Raw genomic sequence first — 13,785 nt, 5'->3', positions numbered from 1 at the left:
CTCACACTCTTCCCCTGCTTCAGTGTGGGGTCCCTTCCATAGGACAAAGTCCTCCATAAACTTCAATATGATTGCTTCCCATGGACTAATTATTCACAAACTGCTCCAGTGTGAGTTCCTTCCACGTGGTTCAATCCTTCATGAACAAACTCCTCCAACATGGGTCCCCCATAGCTCCCTCCTGCCAGCAAACCTGCTCTAACATGGGCCTGCCAAGAGCCTGGTACAGCACAGGTTTCCCATAGGGTCACAGCCTCCTCTGGGCACAGACACTTGCTCCAGTGTGGGGTCCTCTGTGAGCTGCAGGTGGATTTCTGCTCCATAGTGGATGTCCATGGGCTGCAGGGGCACAGCTGCCTCACCATGGTCTGCACAACACGCTTGCAGGGGAATCTCCTTCCTCTGGAGAGAAGAGAGCACCTTCTGGTGCACCTCCTCCCTCTCCTTCACCACCGACCTTGGTGTCTGCAGAGTTTTTTTTCTCATGCATTCTAATTCCTCTCTCCAGCTGTGAGTGAGAATTTCCAGTCCTCCCCCCTTTCCTAACTCCATTATCTCAGAGGTGCTGCCACTGCTGCTGACAGGTTGGCCTTGCCCAGCAGTGGATCCATCTTGAAGATTGGCTCTGTCACACATCCGGGAAGCTTCTAGCACCTTCTCACAGAAGACCCTCTGTAGCTTCCCTGCTAAAGAACCTTGCCACATAAAGCCAATATGCATATAAACTATTTTCAAAATTCTAATATATAATATTCTTTTCTATATCAAGGGCACCATTCTGCAGAAACTCTCAGTTTGCATTTTAACCTGTCCCTAAAGGACAAAAGTCCACATCAAGAATCATCATGTTAAACAGAAGCCTGCCGCTATCAAGTAAGCAGAGAGCATGCCAAGCATCCTGTCACTTAAACTGGTGGCTGAAAGCAGCAGAGAATCATCTTAACAACTGAGAATTCATATTGGTTCTTTCCATAGCTGTATCTGTTCTGCAAATAAAGGTGCAATACTGTTTCTCTTGCTCCTTCAAAACCATTTTCCTTTCAAAGGAAAAGGAAAAAGGCAGCAATCATACTCACAGGAATATCTGTCAGTTGCAACATCAGCTTGAAGTTAAATCTGTCAATAGTCCACAGCCCAGAAGGCTTGTTTGTTTCAAAGGTAAGTTTCAAAACATCAATTTCCCACATAGAATAACAGATGTAAAAGTGAGAAGCTTCTGCATTGATTTGGGTGACCTGCACTATAGTGAGCATCAAGTTAGATCACCAATTCATAGCTCAAAACCATTGCACTATGGCATTGCACTGCCATCAGCATGCAGCATCTGTTCTGCTCTCTGTTTGGCAGACTAAAAAGTAGGTAGCATAAAGATCCTTTAGGATATCTCTCAAATTCACAAATAATTTTACACAAAACTGTGATCTATAGGCAGGATGCTCTTCCCTTTCACCCTCAGCTCATGTGTATCTTCTTGCTTTAAATTCTAATGAATAATTTGTTTATTCTTTCCACAGAGAACTACCAAACATATATTTTCTCTTCTCCTCTAAACCCTTCTAGCAGGATCCAAAAACTCCCTTCCTCTGTTAGTAACCTAGGCACTCTCAAAAACTAAAACCCCCACTAACTGCAAAAAGCTACATGTGGGTCATGTGGCATCAGCACCATACTATTTTTGCCAGTAATAAAATGTGTTGTACTTGTCTTGCTGCAAGAGAAATACTAAGCCTGAAACAAAACCTTGGGGTTTTTTGCTTCTTAGTGGTCAGGGAAAGAGTTTAACACCATTATAATGCATTTCTAATTTAGCAGCATCTAGAATGACTTCTAACAAACAGGGAGATAGATTAACAGAATGTGAAGAAAAGTAACATTTCTTTTTTCAAAACACCTGACAAAAACTAATAACTAAAAGGGAAATTAAGTAAATCCAGAAACAAAGCAAGCAAACAAAGAAAAAGGCAAGACATCTAAGTAGTTATCATGTGAAGACTGGGGAAGAGATTTTGAAAATTTAACTTGTTACCCACTATTATTGGGCAGTAGTCTCCACTACAAACTGTAATGGGAATCTTCCTCTAAGGAACTTGCAGTATCATTGCAAGAAAACCTGTAATACCTATAGAAACTAGTAGCAGCAACTGTCCCTACCTTTTTAAATCCTAAAAGTAATTTCACCTCCCAGTCCCTCTCTTCACTTTTCATACTGCAACCAGAACTGCAGTAACTTCTTAGCTGGACAGGCAAGATAACTTTATCACTTTCAAGACCCTGAAATCAGTGATACTCCCTTTACCAGAGACAGGGCAGAAGAGCTCACAGCCATCAAATTGATGGCACATCATTGGTGTACATAGCTCTGTCTGTCACAAACGACAACATTCTGGATACTAAACAGCAAAATAAAACCAAAGAGAACAACCACATAAGCAGCATGTTTAAGTGGCATGACAGTTTTAATTCCTTTTAAACCTCATGAGACTTATAAGTTAGTGCCATGACATATTTAAATAAACAAATAACCTAAAAGAAGCGGTTTCAAGTTAAATCAGAGCTGTACATTCCCAGAGCAGAACTGGTCAAGTATGGATGCTCAAGGACAGGTACAAGAACAAGGCCAGCACATCATTGCACTTCCTGAAATCCCACAGATCCTAGAATCTCCAAAATTTGCAGCTCTGAGATCTGAGCCAGAAAGCATATTGCTGTGGCTAACTGATTTTTCTTCCACAGCTAAAGCACTGCAATTTAAGACTGTTCTAACTGCAGTTAGAACTTGCTGGAATATTTAAAAGCCACTACGGTTCTGCAGGGCACTCTGAATTCCCAAACTCGGGCTGCACAAACTCCTACAGCAACCCAGCTCCAATCAGCTCAGCCACCCGAAGTTGTACCTAGACTCAGCTGTAGTTTTTCCAGGGACAAACATCGGAGGGTGTGTCGCCTCACGTAAAATAGCCCTTTGGGTACATTTACTGAATGTTTTTCTCCCACTGTTCACACTGAGAAACCATAGTCTTTTTCCTCAAAAGAAATAGACGCTCACATCATCATCAAGAATTCTGATTAGCAGGAATTCCAACAGGAGCTGAGGTATACAGCTCATTTCCTAAGCAGTTTTAAGTCATAAATATTTAAAAAAAAAAAAAAAAAAAAAGGACAAACTTTATTTTAGGGAGGTCTTTTGTTGTGTTCCCCCCCGCCCCCTTTTTTTTTTTTTTAATGTATTACTACAATGCTGAGCATCTTACACAGTTTGTTCTCATCTGACACTCAAGATCCAGCACCGACCTCCTGAATTTGTTCGGGGCAAGTTTCATCTCGGACTGTCCCGGCCCCCTTCTGAGCGCTGTCCCCTGCCGGGAGGCGGCAGCCGGTTCATCCCTTCCCTCCCCGCTAAGCCGGCAGCCTCTGGTACCCCAAATCGCGCACCCACAACGGGAAACTTGCTTCCCTCCCCCTGTTTCCAGCTGCGGAGCGGCCGCCCGGCGGCCATGGGGAGACAACATCAGCCCTGCCAAGGGGATGCCACGGCACACGCGGCCGGTCAGCGGCGCAAGGGCCCGGCGGCGGCTCGGCGCCGGGGGCGGAGGAGGCCGGCCAGGGCCGCTTGCCCGCGGGGAGGCGCTGGGGACAGAGCGACCCGACCTAACGCCCCCTCGGCGGGACGCGCCGCCGAGCCCCGCCGCCGAGGATGGGGCGAGTTCCAACCCGAGCGCCGCGGGGCGGCCCCGACCCGGCCCCGCCGCCCCGTTACCTGCGCGCTCCGGCCCCGCCGCCGCCGCCGCAACAAAGCCGCGGGCGGACGGGGGAGGGGCGCGCGCGCCCGCCGCCCTCGGGAGCGCGCGGCGGCGAGGCCGCGGCCCGGGGGCGGGGCCACGCGGAGGGACCGGGGCGCGGGGGTGGCACCGCCCCGCGGGCGGGAGAGGCGGGGCCGGGCACTGCTTTGCGGGGTCTCTCCCGCCCGTCCTGCCTCCGCACAGCCAGCTGTGGTTTCCTTGGCGGGGCGTTAGCGCTGGGGTGCTGCCCAGCATGGAAGGAATCCCCTAGTAACCACAAAGGGAGAGACAGACCCTGCCAGGGATATCGAGGAAAAGAATGGAGTAGCGCTCGTGTACTGGTTTGGGAAGAGGCCATATGGAAATAGGATTAAGCCTAGAAGTGCTTTAGGAAACCTGCGAAGTGGGAAGGTTGCCCTCTGTGGGGGAGGAGGGAGGAGTAGATGGAAAGTAAGGGAGATGTGCCATATGTAAAAGAGACTTCCAGTTGGGGAATTGAATTAGGGGGAATAGATTCAGAGTTTGAATACTGTGAAAAAAACTTAATAATTTCCTAACAAGAGCAGAGGTTGTTTGGGTTTTTTTAAGAGGGAGGTGTTATGCTACTGTGTGAACATCTATGTAATTTACATGCACTCTGACAGTTATTTTTCAGTTTCTTCATGTAAACCTTCTCTTTGATGCAGGAACACCTTCTGCAGGAAACAAATCTATCTGACCAGCTTCTGCACCCTCCGATCAACTCCAAATTCTTTGCTGTAGAAATACTGTAGCAAAGTCCACCTTAATACCAGATTTGCTATTTGTACCCAACAAAACATAGCACAAGACCTACATCTGTAGAACAAAATGTAGTGATGCTTCTGCATTTGCTTTTTGATGATAGGGAACACTGGAGACTTGATCATCCAGGAGCATTTATTGTGCAGCAGTCTCAAGGAGCCAAACCAAGTGAACTAAGGCAAATACTAATGAAACATCGAAGCTGAGATTTTAATTACTGAAAGGTCAGCACATTCAAGGTTTATTAATTTAAGGGAGTTACTCTGTATTCCCACAGCAATCTGCACTCTGCTCCTACATAGTTCAAAAACTCATGTTATTATTTATTGGCTGATGCATTCAAGTGTTATAACCAAATGCTATACCTGACTATTATTCCTTTTTGCAATTAGGGTCTTGGTCTTTTAACGCTTTATTAACATTCTTTGTGTATTTCCCACATTCCCATCCTTTTCGGTAGCAATAAAGCTGCTGTTTTTCTCAAGCCTTTGTTCGGCGTTATAAAAGGCTACATTACCTTTCGAGGCTGGGACCTCTAGTCAGCAACATTTGTAGCTAAACTGTCACGAAACACTCGCGGACTCTCAGCAAACTAATGTATCAGAACACCCCTACGAATTTGTACTTCAATGGCGCTGCCTCTGGGACGAGCCCATGCTGTCCCCTATGCTGTACTCGGGCATCTTCTGGAAAAGCAGAGATTGGCCTTGCCGAAAGCAGTGCTGCCAGCTGGCAGCAACAGCGGTCATGAAGTCCCAGCACTTCCAGCCCATGCCCTGTCACCGTTTTGTTTACTAAGATAGGCCAACAGGTCCGTGTAGCACACGCAATAGCTACTCTCCAAGTGACAAAATACCCGCGTCCTTTGAACATCGAAGAGATGGAACCAACCTCTAGACTAAAGGTTTTAAAAGGGCAGTAGGCTTCAAAAAGACAGCCTGTGAGCCCAGCGGCACCACCGGCCCTTCCTAGAAGTTGAGCAGCAGAGTATGTGCGGCCGCTAGCTGGTATGTGCACTGTACAGCGGTGAGGGAGCAGGATGTGCACTGTACAGCGGTGAGGGAGCAGGATGTGCGCTGTATGGCACCAGCCCCGAGGCGGGAGTGCCCGGCCCGAACCTCAGCAGGCGACCGCTGCCGTCCGCCGCCGACAGCGCCACAGCCTCGCTCCCCGCCCCAGCCCGGGCGATCGCAGCGCCGGCCGTCCCGGCTCTGCGCTCAGAGAGAGAGAGGCAGCCGTTTTGCCGGCTGGAAGCGATCGCCCGTGGCTGCGAGCCCGTGCCCTGCCCGGGGCCGCCCTCTGCCCGGGGCCGGCTGCCAAAGGCCGCCGCGGGGCCGCGCAGCCCGGGGCCCCCGCCCCCGGCGTTCGCGGCCCCCCCTCCCGCCCGCAGATAACCGCGGCCCCCCCGGCCCTTCCCCACCCGCCCAGGGCGGACTCGGCCCCGGCTCGGCAGCCGCTCTCCAGGCGCCAGCTGCCTCTCGTCGCCGCCGCGGCGCGGGCAAGGATGGCTCGGCAGCCCCGGGGCTTTCTGCAGGAGGCCTCTCACCAAGTCGTCGCCGGAGGCTCGGCGGGTGAGTGGGCGCGTTCCTCGTGGGCGGGAAGGGTCTGCCCGTCCCCTGCCGCCGCTCCTCCAAGTTGAGGCGCAGGCGGCCGCGCCGCCTCCCCCTCTCGGCGCTGCTCGGGCGGCGGGGAGCGAGCCGCCTCAGCGCGGCTCCTCCCCCGGCGGGCGGTGCGGGCCGGCCCCGGAGGGGACCCGAGCCCGGGGGTCCCGGGGCAACTTCTGCATCGGAGCTCGGCCCGCCGGTGGGGCAGGGGTTGAAGGGCGCGCCCCGGCCCCGCGGTGTATCTGCGCCACACACGCCCCGCAGCCCCTCGGGCGATAAGAGTGGCAGGCGGGCCCCTCCAACGGCAGCAGCCGCCGGTGGCCCCGAGCGCGGCTGCAGCCCTTAGGGCCGGCTGTGCCGCAGAGCCGCGCTCGGGGCAGTCCACGGCGGGGATCCGCCTCCAGCGCCTGCATACGGGACAGAAAACATAGTTGTCCGGCTCAGACGCCTTCCCTGTGGCACTCTTCGTCGCTGAGTTACAGAGAAAACAACGCAGGGCTACAGTGGAAATGAGTTTCTGTAGGGTTTTAAAAATACTTTAAGGAATGTGGACGTTACTCATTCATTTGTAGTCTATGTAGTCTAAACTACAAGTGTCAAAATCTTACGCGTCTGTTTAGGAATGAAATCGTCGCTGGTCAATTTCTTCAGGTTTCTTGCCTAAATCCCAGTGAAGCTGAAATATTTAAGTCAGCCTTCAGCATAGGGGATTTTAATACAATGTCCTAATTCAGTCTGTATTTGTAAATCCTGTTAATATTTCAACTATGTGGTGTGTTATTAAATGTTTCTTAGTGTCTCTTCTGAGGTCTAAATGCTGTTTGTCATATTATGAAAGAGGAGAGCTACATGGTAGTGTTGCCGTGTCTTATGTAAGGCTTCAGTGTAATGTGTGCAAGAAAAGTTCTCCTTTGATTGAGACCTGTGTGGCTGTGACACTACATGTGGGCTGGTCTTCCATTGCCTATAGTTCCCCTGGTACCTCTAAATCCACTTCTATGCATTCCTGCCACCAACACACAATTGAGCACCTCCTTTTCATCCAAGTGACTCTGTATGCCCTTTGTTTTCAGCCTTCTCTTTTGACAGCGAGAGATGTCATAGCAGAAGTGGAGAAGTGTGCTGTCCCAGTGTATTGTATGACTGCTGTCCCAGCCCTTCCAGTGTATTGTATGACTATGAAGCTTTTCTGCAGCCTTCGAAATGCTAAAGGTTTTTTGGATTCTGCTTGGTACCACCCCCGTCTTCCTATAGGAAAGAATGGAAAGGTTTAATTTGTCCTAGACCGTTGAAAACCCTTCAACCTGAAGAGATACTGAGGTGTTTTGCCACCATATGTTTTGCAAGATGACAGATTTATCTGCCCTTAGCAGTTGGCCTGTGCCTTAGTGGTTCAGATTGATCTAATGCACTATGTAATCATCCTCTGGCAGGAGCCTTTTTTTACTAAAGGCTCTCTTTGTAGAAGAACAGATTGCCTAACAAAACAGCCAGAAAATTGTAATTTAGATAAATGAAAAATATTTGGTAATCTGGTAGGCATCAATATTAGGATGAGAGAATTTTCAAGGACGCCATTGATCCACATGCAACTCTTTTAAAAAAAAAGTATAATGCATGTTACACTTCATGTATATATAAAAGTATAATTCCTGTTGTATCTAGTCCAGAGGAACAATGCTAAAGATGCTTGCAACCTTTTGCTTAATCTCCTGTCAGGCAAGAAAGTTCCTTAGCTGCATCACTAGCCTTAAATTTGTATAGAAATTTCTATTCATTAGTTTTGAAACAAACCAGTAATGATTGTTTTAATTAAGTCTGAACAACACTGAAATTATACCAGGGGATTTTTAGTTGTATGATTCAAATGAGAGCTCTAAGTTTCATTAAAGGGAAATGACTGAAACTTGAAAACTTGCTTGACAGATGCTTAAAACTCAGTGGTGTTCTTTCCTGTTAATTTATAGAGAAAGTAGAAGGTGAAGGCTGGAGTTTTGAGGTCTTCAGTCTAAAGGTTAAATTTCTTAAGCAAGTGTAGATCCAACATAGAAAAGGTGGAAGGAAGGAGAAAAGGAGTTACAGAGTTTGTTTCCTGACCTTAGTTTCCCAATATTACTTTGACCACCCTATGTTGTTTTTGGCTGTCTCTGCAGAAGGACATAGGGCTCTTTTAGGTGTTTTCTTCTGTTTCCTAGCCTCAAGTGACTGCCACAGATATGCTAGAGTGACTTTGCTGTGTGTACCACAGCCTGGTATTTAGAAAGAAACAAAACCAACCAACCAAAAAACAAACAAACAAAAACAAAACAAACCCCCACAAACAAAAAAACCCCAAAAAAACCAAACAGCAACAACAGACCAAGCAAAAAAACCAAACCAAACCCCCAAACAAACATAAATTATTCTTAGTTAAGCTGGTTTCTAAGAAATATACTGTGAGTTGGACTCTGTCAAAGTACTGGTAGGAAAGTACTGAGGAGGTTGGGGATGAATGGCACAGCCCAGTAGGTGTAATTGAAGGGTCAGAAATATTGCCTGCATAAGTAAAATGAGAGGTTATTTAGAATCTGCATGTCTGATGCAAAAGGATATGATGAGAAGTAATTCTGCTAGGTTGAGTGGAAAATTATTGGAGATAAGCCCTAGCTGGCAGAACAGGAAGAAAGGGATTTTTTGACACTTCATGGAAGATGACAAGACTTGTTCATGGACTTAATAAAGACAGGGGAAGAGAAAGAAAGAAAGAAATCAAGCATGAAGCCTAATCTAGAGGACTGATAAAATGGAAGATACTGGCATGCTGGAAGAAGGAGAAATGAAAGTATTCAGTGTTTAAACAGGAAAAAGATATAAGCATACTGTTGGCTGTCAGAGGCATTGCTAAGTTAAACTTGAACAGCTCTCTGCTGTAATTGAACTGTAAAAGTCAAGCATGACAGACCTCATGCATACTTTGTGGCAAAGGGGTGGGTCTGCTTTCATCTGGCTTTTAATCTGACTTCATGTGAAATGGAAAGCTCTGCTTCCTGAGAGTGAATGAAATTCTAAATGTGAAAAAAGTCTTAGGCTTGGCTTATGTTACTTCTGCTGGCATTGTTTACTCCCATCTTTCAGATTCCTCATTGAAAGTTAATAATTCATAATTCAAAATAATTGGTTTTGTTTGCTTGCTTGGGTGTATGACAATATCGAGGAAAAGGACTTAAATTGAAATGTAATTGGGACACTTCGTTAGTGAATTCAGGCCTTCTAGTACAGGGGACTGCAGGCAAACTCCTTTTCTCTAGTGGTTAATTAGTAAGCTAAGGCATGTGTGGAATTTATAGCAAAAAAAAAACAAAAACAGAAAATCAACTCTAAACTGTAAGTATCACTGTGGAAAGATCAACTTGGGAACCTCTGATTTCCTTAGATTTATAGCAATTTTTCAAAAGGTCATTTGAGAAGCTCAGTCAATGCAGGGTTCAAGTCACAAGAAGAATTGTTTCTCTAAAGCACAAAGATAAAAAAAATCCTTGTTTTGCCTGCCTGTATGGAAAAGACACAAATTAAACAATAGTGTTGCATACAAAGTAAATGGATGTTTCTTTTTTCAGAGAGAGGAGCTGAATAGTGCAAAGTATGTTATGTGATACCCAGATTAATTTGTCGAGACATCCTTGTAACAGAGTGTTGAGTCAGTTTGAATAATGAAGTGCAAATGTCATAAGCAATTGTACAGATACGCTTGGCACAGTGAGGGCAGGTGTCTGGATCTAGTTACCCTGAAGGTTTTAGGATGCTTCTACTTGATACAGGTGTGTTCTTGCTTTTTAACAACAAAAGACTGCAGATGGAAACAATTAGCTAAAACCACAGGTAACAAAAATAAAATTTAATTAATATTTACTTGTATGATCACCACTCTTTCTTTCATATATGTACAAATAACCTATAAACATTTTAAATTTTGAAGTTAAAATTTTGAAGCATTTATTTCATATATTAAGTGATAAATACAAAGATGACATGTTTTTCAGATCTGTAATATTTAACCAATCTTTAAGTACTTTTGTGCTGAAAATTCAGTGCGTTTCTTTGCCTAATTTAATAAATGAACTTGAACTGCAAAATTAATTACTGTAAAATGAATATGGAAAAGTCAGAACAAAATGAGCTTTAAAATAAAATAATTACTTCATAGGGATAATCCAGACTGATCTTTTTTCCCCCTATTCTTCATATCTTCATGAAACAGCAGGGTTTCTGCTTCTCTGTACTTCTCAGCTTCAAATATTTAATATATTTTTAAATTTTTGTTTTAAAAAGAGTTAGGTTTCCAGCTGCATTGAAACCTAATAAGATTTGGGAGTCTAATTCTCTTAAGCTCCTTTGAAAGTCCAAACCTTTTCTCTTGAGAGGTGTTTTATTTCAGGAGTAGACAAAGTTGATTAACCAGGATAGCAGCAACTTCTTTGAACCATATATATATGGTTCCTATAAGCAGGAAAGCCACTTGTCAAACTAAGATTGTCAAATGCAAATACAGTATTAAAACCAGTGTTTGGTCTTCCTGTTGTGAGAGGCATTAGGCAGACAAAAATCATTACAAGGTACACTAGCCAGCATACTCAGTGAAACACCGTAGGTTATTTGGTTCCTATGAATGGGAGAGGGAGCGTAATAGATGTATAGGAAGCACTTGAAACAGCAGGAAAATTGTCTAATTATCCCCCTTCCTTGTTTTTATTTTTATGACAGTTTTCTGGGAGTTAAAGTTAGGAGGAGTATTCCATGTTTTCTTGGATGCTTTTTTCTTCCTTTTAAGCCATGCAATGGGCATTCACATTACTAAAATAATCAGTTAATCGTCAGAGGTAATTTCAACTAGCTAAGTACTTAGCTACACCTTGTAACTTTCTTGACTTGAACCATAATGTTTTAAAGTGCTTAAACCTTCCTTTCTCCCTTTCTCTGAAGTCACTTAAGGCTGAAATATCTGAGGCCTTAACACAGTACATGCTCGGTGTCTTTCACTGCCTTGATTTAGTATTTCAGATGATAGCAAAGTCTTTAAATAAAAAAGCTAAGGATGGGAAGCAGTCAAAAAGTAATCATTTCAAGGAAATATTCTACAAGTTGAAGTGATTCAAAGGAATCCACTAGAAGCAACCAATAAAGCAAATTTTCTCTGCTAGTCTGGGAAACTAGTAGCATGCCAACTTGGTGCTGGACTTGGAGGTTTGGACAAGAATTGCTTGGTTGACAATATGGTGAGGAGAACTTTGGGTAAGAGAAGACCAAAATAAGGTTAAATGTGTGTAAGCTGAGATATCAGAATCCTGAACCTCCTCCAGTATGCTTATAGAAACTGGGAGGACGTAGGAACAGTTGGGAAGTTAAAACTTGGAAAGATTTCTATCTGTTTCTGCTCAGACAACCATGCACATTATGAGACCTTCTGAAAAGAAAATGTGAAGCACCTTTACAAGGTCTGTGTGCTCCCTATTGCTTTCATCGCTATACAGTTCAAAGAGGGAGAACAGTATTCTTTATTCTTTATACCCTTTAAAATTTGAGCCTGCTTTGCTCTCCTCCAAATCCTATCTCGCAGCAGAAAATGAGTAAGTAATTCTGGTAGGTACATGGGCATTTGGCCAACATTAGACCCTCTGCACTGTTGTAACACTTCAGTGCCCTCTGAGTAAAGAATTTCTTCATAACATTTAATCAAAAACTTCCCTCTTTCGGTTTAAAGCGATTGCCCCTTGTCTTGTCACTGTCTGTCCATATAAAAAGTTCCTCTCCCTCCTTTTTATAAGTCCCTTACTGGTACTGGCAGGCCATAGCAAGGTCTCCCTGGAGCCTTGTCTTCTTCATGCTGAACAACTCTCTCAATCTGTCTTTGTAGGAGGGAGATTTCACTCACTGTCATCTTTGTGGCCTCCTCTGGGCCTGCTCTACAGATCCATGTCATTCTTGTGCTGAGGACTCCAGATCTGGATGCAGCATTGCAGGTGAGGTCTTACAAGAGCAGAGGTGCAGAATCAGCTCCCTTGGCTTGCCCCCACTGCTCTTGGTGCAGCCCTGGATAAGGTCATCCTCTGGATTGCGAGTGTACATCACAAATTTACGTCCAGCTTTCCATCCACAAGAATTGGAGAGTCCTTCTCTGCAAGGCTGCTCTCAATGACTTCTTGTCTCAACATCTGCTCACATCTCTCCTTGCCTGACTCAGGTGCAGCACCTTGAACTTGGATTTCTTGAACTTCATGAGGTACTTGTAGGCCCCTATATCAAATTTGTCCAGGATCCTGGATGGAATAATGTCCCTCTGTTTTGTCAACTGCACCACTGAGCTTCATGTAATCTGCATATGTGCTGAGGTCTCACTGTCTATGTCAGTGATGAAGACACCGAAGAGCAGTGGTCCCAAGACAGAGCTGTGAGGGATGCCACACATCACTGGCCTCCCCTCAGACACAGAACCATTGACCTCAACTCTGTCTCTGTCCAGAGAGTGTTTAGGATGAAATGATCTTGTTTAATTGAGCCATTAAAGTGTACTAGCAACACACAAACAGCCATTTGGAGCTCTTAAATGCATTTCAAGCTGTGTTTAGGGATTTATTTTTTAATGTAATAGCTTTTATATGGGGGTCAAATACAAAGTAAATTTTGCATGTTTATGTAACAATGACAGAAACAAAGTAAGAATTTTCATAATTTCTAATGTGTTACGACACCTGTAGTATGCTTAGTACTTTCTGTAGAAACTGGGACCCTGAAAAGAACAATTTTTAGTCTGTGGATCCAGATACAGTTCATACCAAATGGCTTGTTGTACCTGGGGATTAAATTTCAGACTTGCTCTGCTGCTCACTTGGTTTGAGTCCTGCAGCAAAATCATAATTCCAAGTGTGTCTTTGTTCCAACTAGGATGCACTGGATAAAATGAGAATTTGACTGAGCTTTATTTAGTCTGGCATGTTAGCCTATGGGGACAAAACATTTTGTGCACAGAATCCTCTATGGGTGTAACAAGACACTTATCCTTCAGATTTTGTGTATATGGTAAGCCTGAGGGTTTTCAGAGAAGTTATAAATTTTCTATTGCTTTTAGAGTGGCAAGTTTTTTTTTTCTCGAAAAACCTCACCCCTTATCTGCCACCCTCCCCAAAAACCCAAACCTGTCAAAACGACCAACTTCACGCCCAGAAAACGCTGTAGTGATTTGCACTCATTCGATCTATTGCCCACAAGATGGCAGTGCAATACTACAATAAGATGTTTATGTGGTTTTTTTTTTTTTTTTGTGTTTTTTTTTTTTTTTGGTTTTTTTTTCTACGTGTAGCAGAGTGATAAAAATGTATCTTGAAGCTCTTGCAGATAAGAAGATAAGCATGTGCAATTTTGAATGATAATATGCAAAATAAAAGCTTAAAGGTTTCAAATAAATAATGATCAATAAATGCTGATTTCATATGTGTACTGCATAACCGGTGACACTGAATAGGACTGTGATTGAATTAACTACAAAATTATAAGTGGTGATGTATCACTGGTAAAGGTCAAAAGATTGTTGTAATACTAAGATACTATATATAAATAAAAAATTTGGGATATATTCGTGTCTCAGT

The 13,785-nt window shown here is 44.5% G+C and overlaps 2 protein-coding genes across 6 annotated transcripts in view; one reads left to right on the top strand and one right to left on the bottom strand.

Moving 5' to 3' along the window:
* Positions 1-3,799, bottom strand: part of MIPOL1 (mirror-image polydactyly 1) — a 183,956-nt gene extending 180,157 nt beyond the window's left edge. The window contains exon 1 of one of the 2 annotated variants that reach the window (XM_058864690.1): positions 3,758-3,799. The gene's annotated coding sequence lies outside the window, so the exon portion shown is untranslated. Of the gene's footprint in view, positions 1-3,291; positions 3,415-3,757 lie in introns of those variants that run through there. The other variant, XM_058864679.1, reaches the window with a different exon arrangement.
* Positions 3,800-5,616: 1,817 nt separating this feature from the next.
* Positions 5,617-13,785, top strand: part of SLC25A21 (solute carrier family 25 member 21) — a 238,376-nt gene continuing 230,207 nt past the window's right edge. For all 4 annotated transcript variants that reach the window (XM_058847647.1, XM_058847638.1, XM_058847629.1 and 1 more), the window contains exon 1: positions 5,617-6,133. In XM_058847647.1, the coding sequence (XP_058703630.1) occupies positions 5,632-6,133 (502 nt within the window). In that variant the 5' untranslated portion in view covers positions 5,617-5,631. The remainder of the gene's footprint in view (positions 6,134-13,785) is intronic.

Source organism: Poecile atricapillus, chromosome 1 (genome assembly GCF_030490865.1).
Source record: "Poecile atricapillus isolate bPoeAtr1 chromosome 1, bPoeAtr1.hap1, whole genome shotgun sequence".
NCBI classification, from domain to species: Eukaryota; Metazoa; Chordata; class Aves; order Passeriformes; family Paridae; genus Poecile; species Poecile atricapillus.
This window is presented reverse-complemented; position numbering and strand designations above follow the sequence as displayed.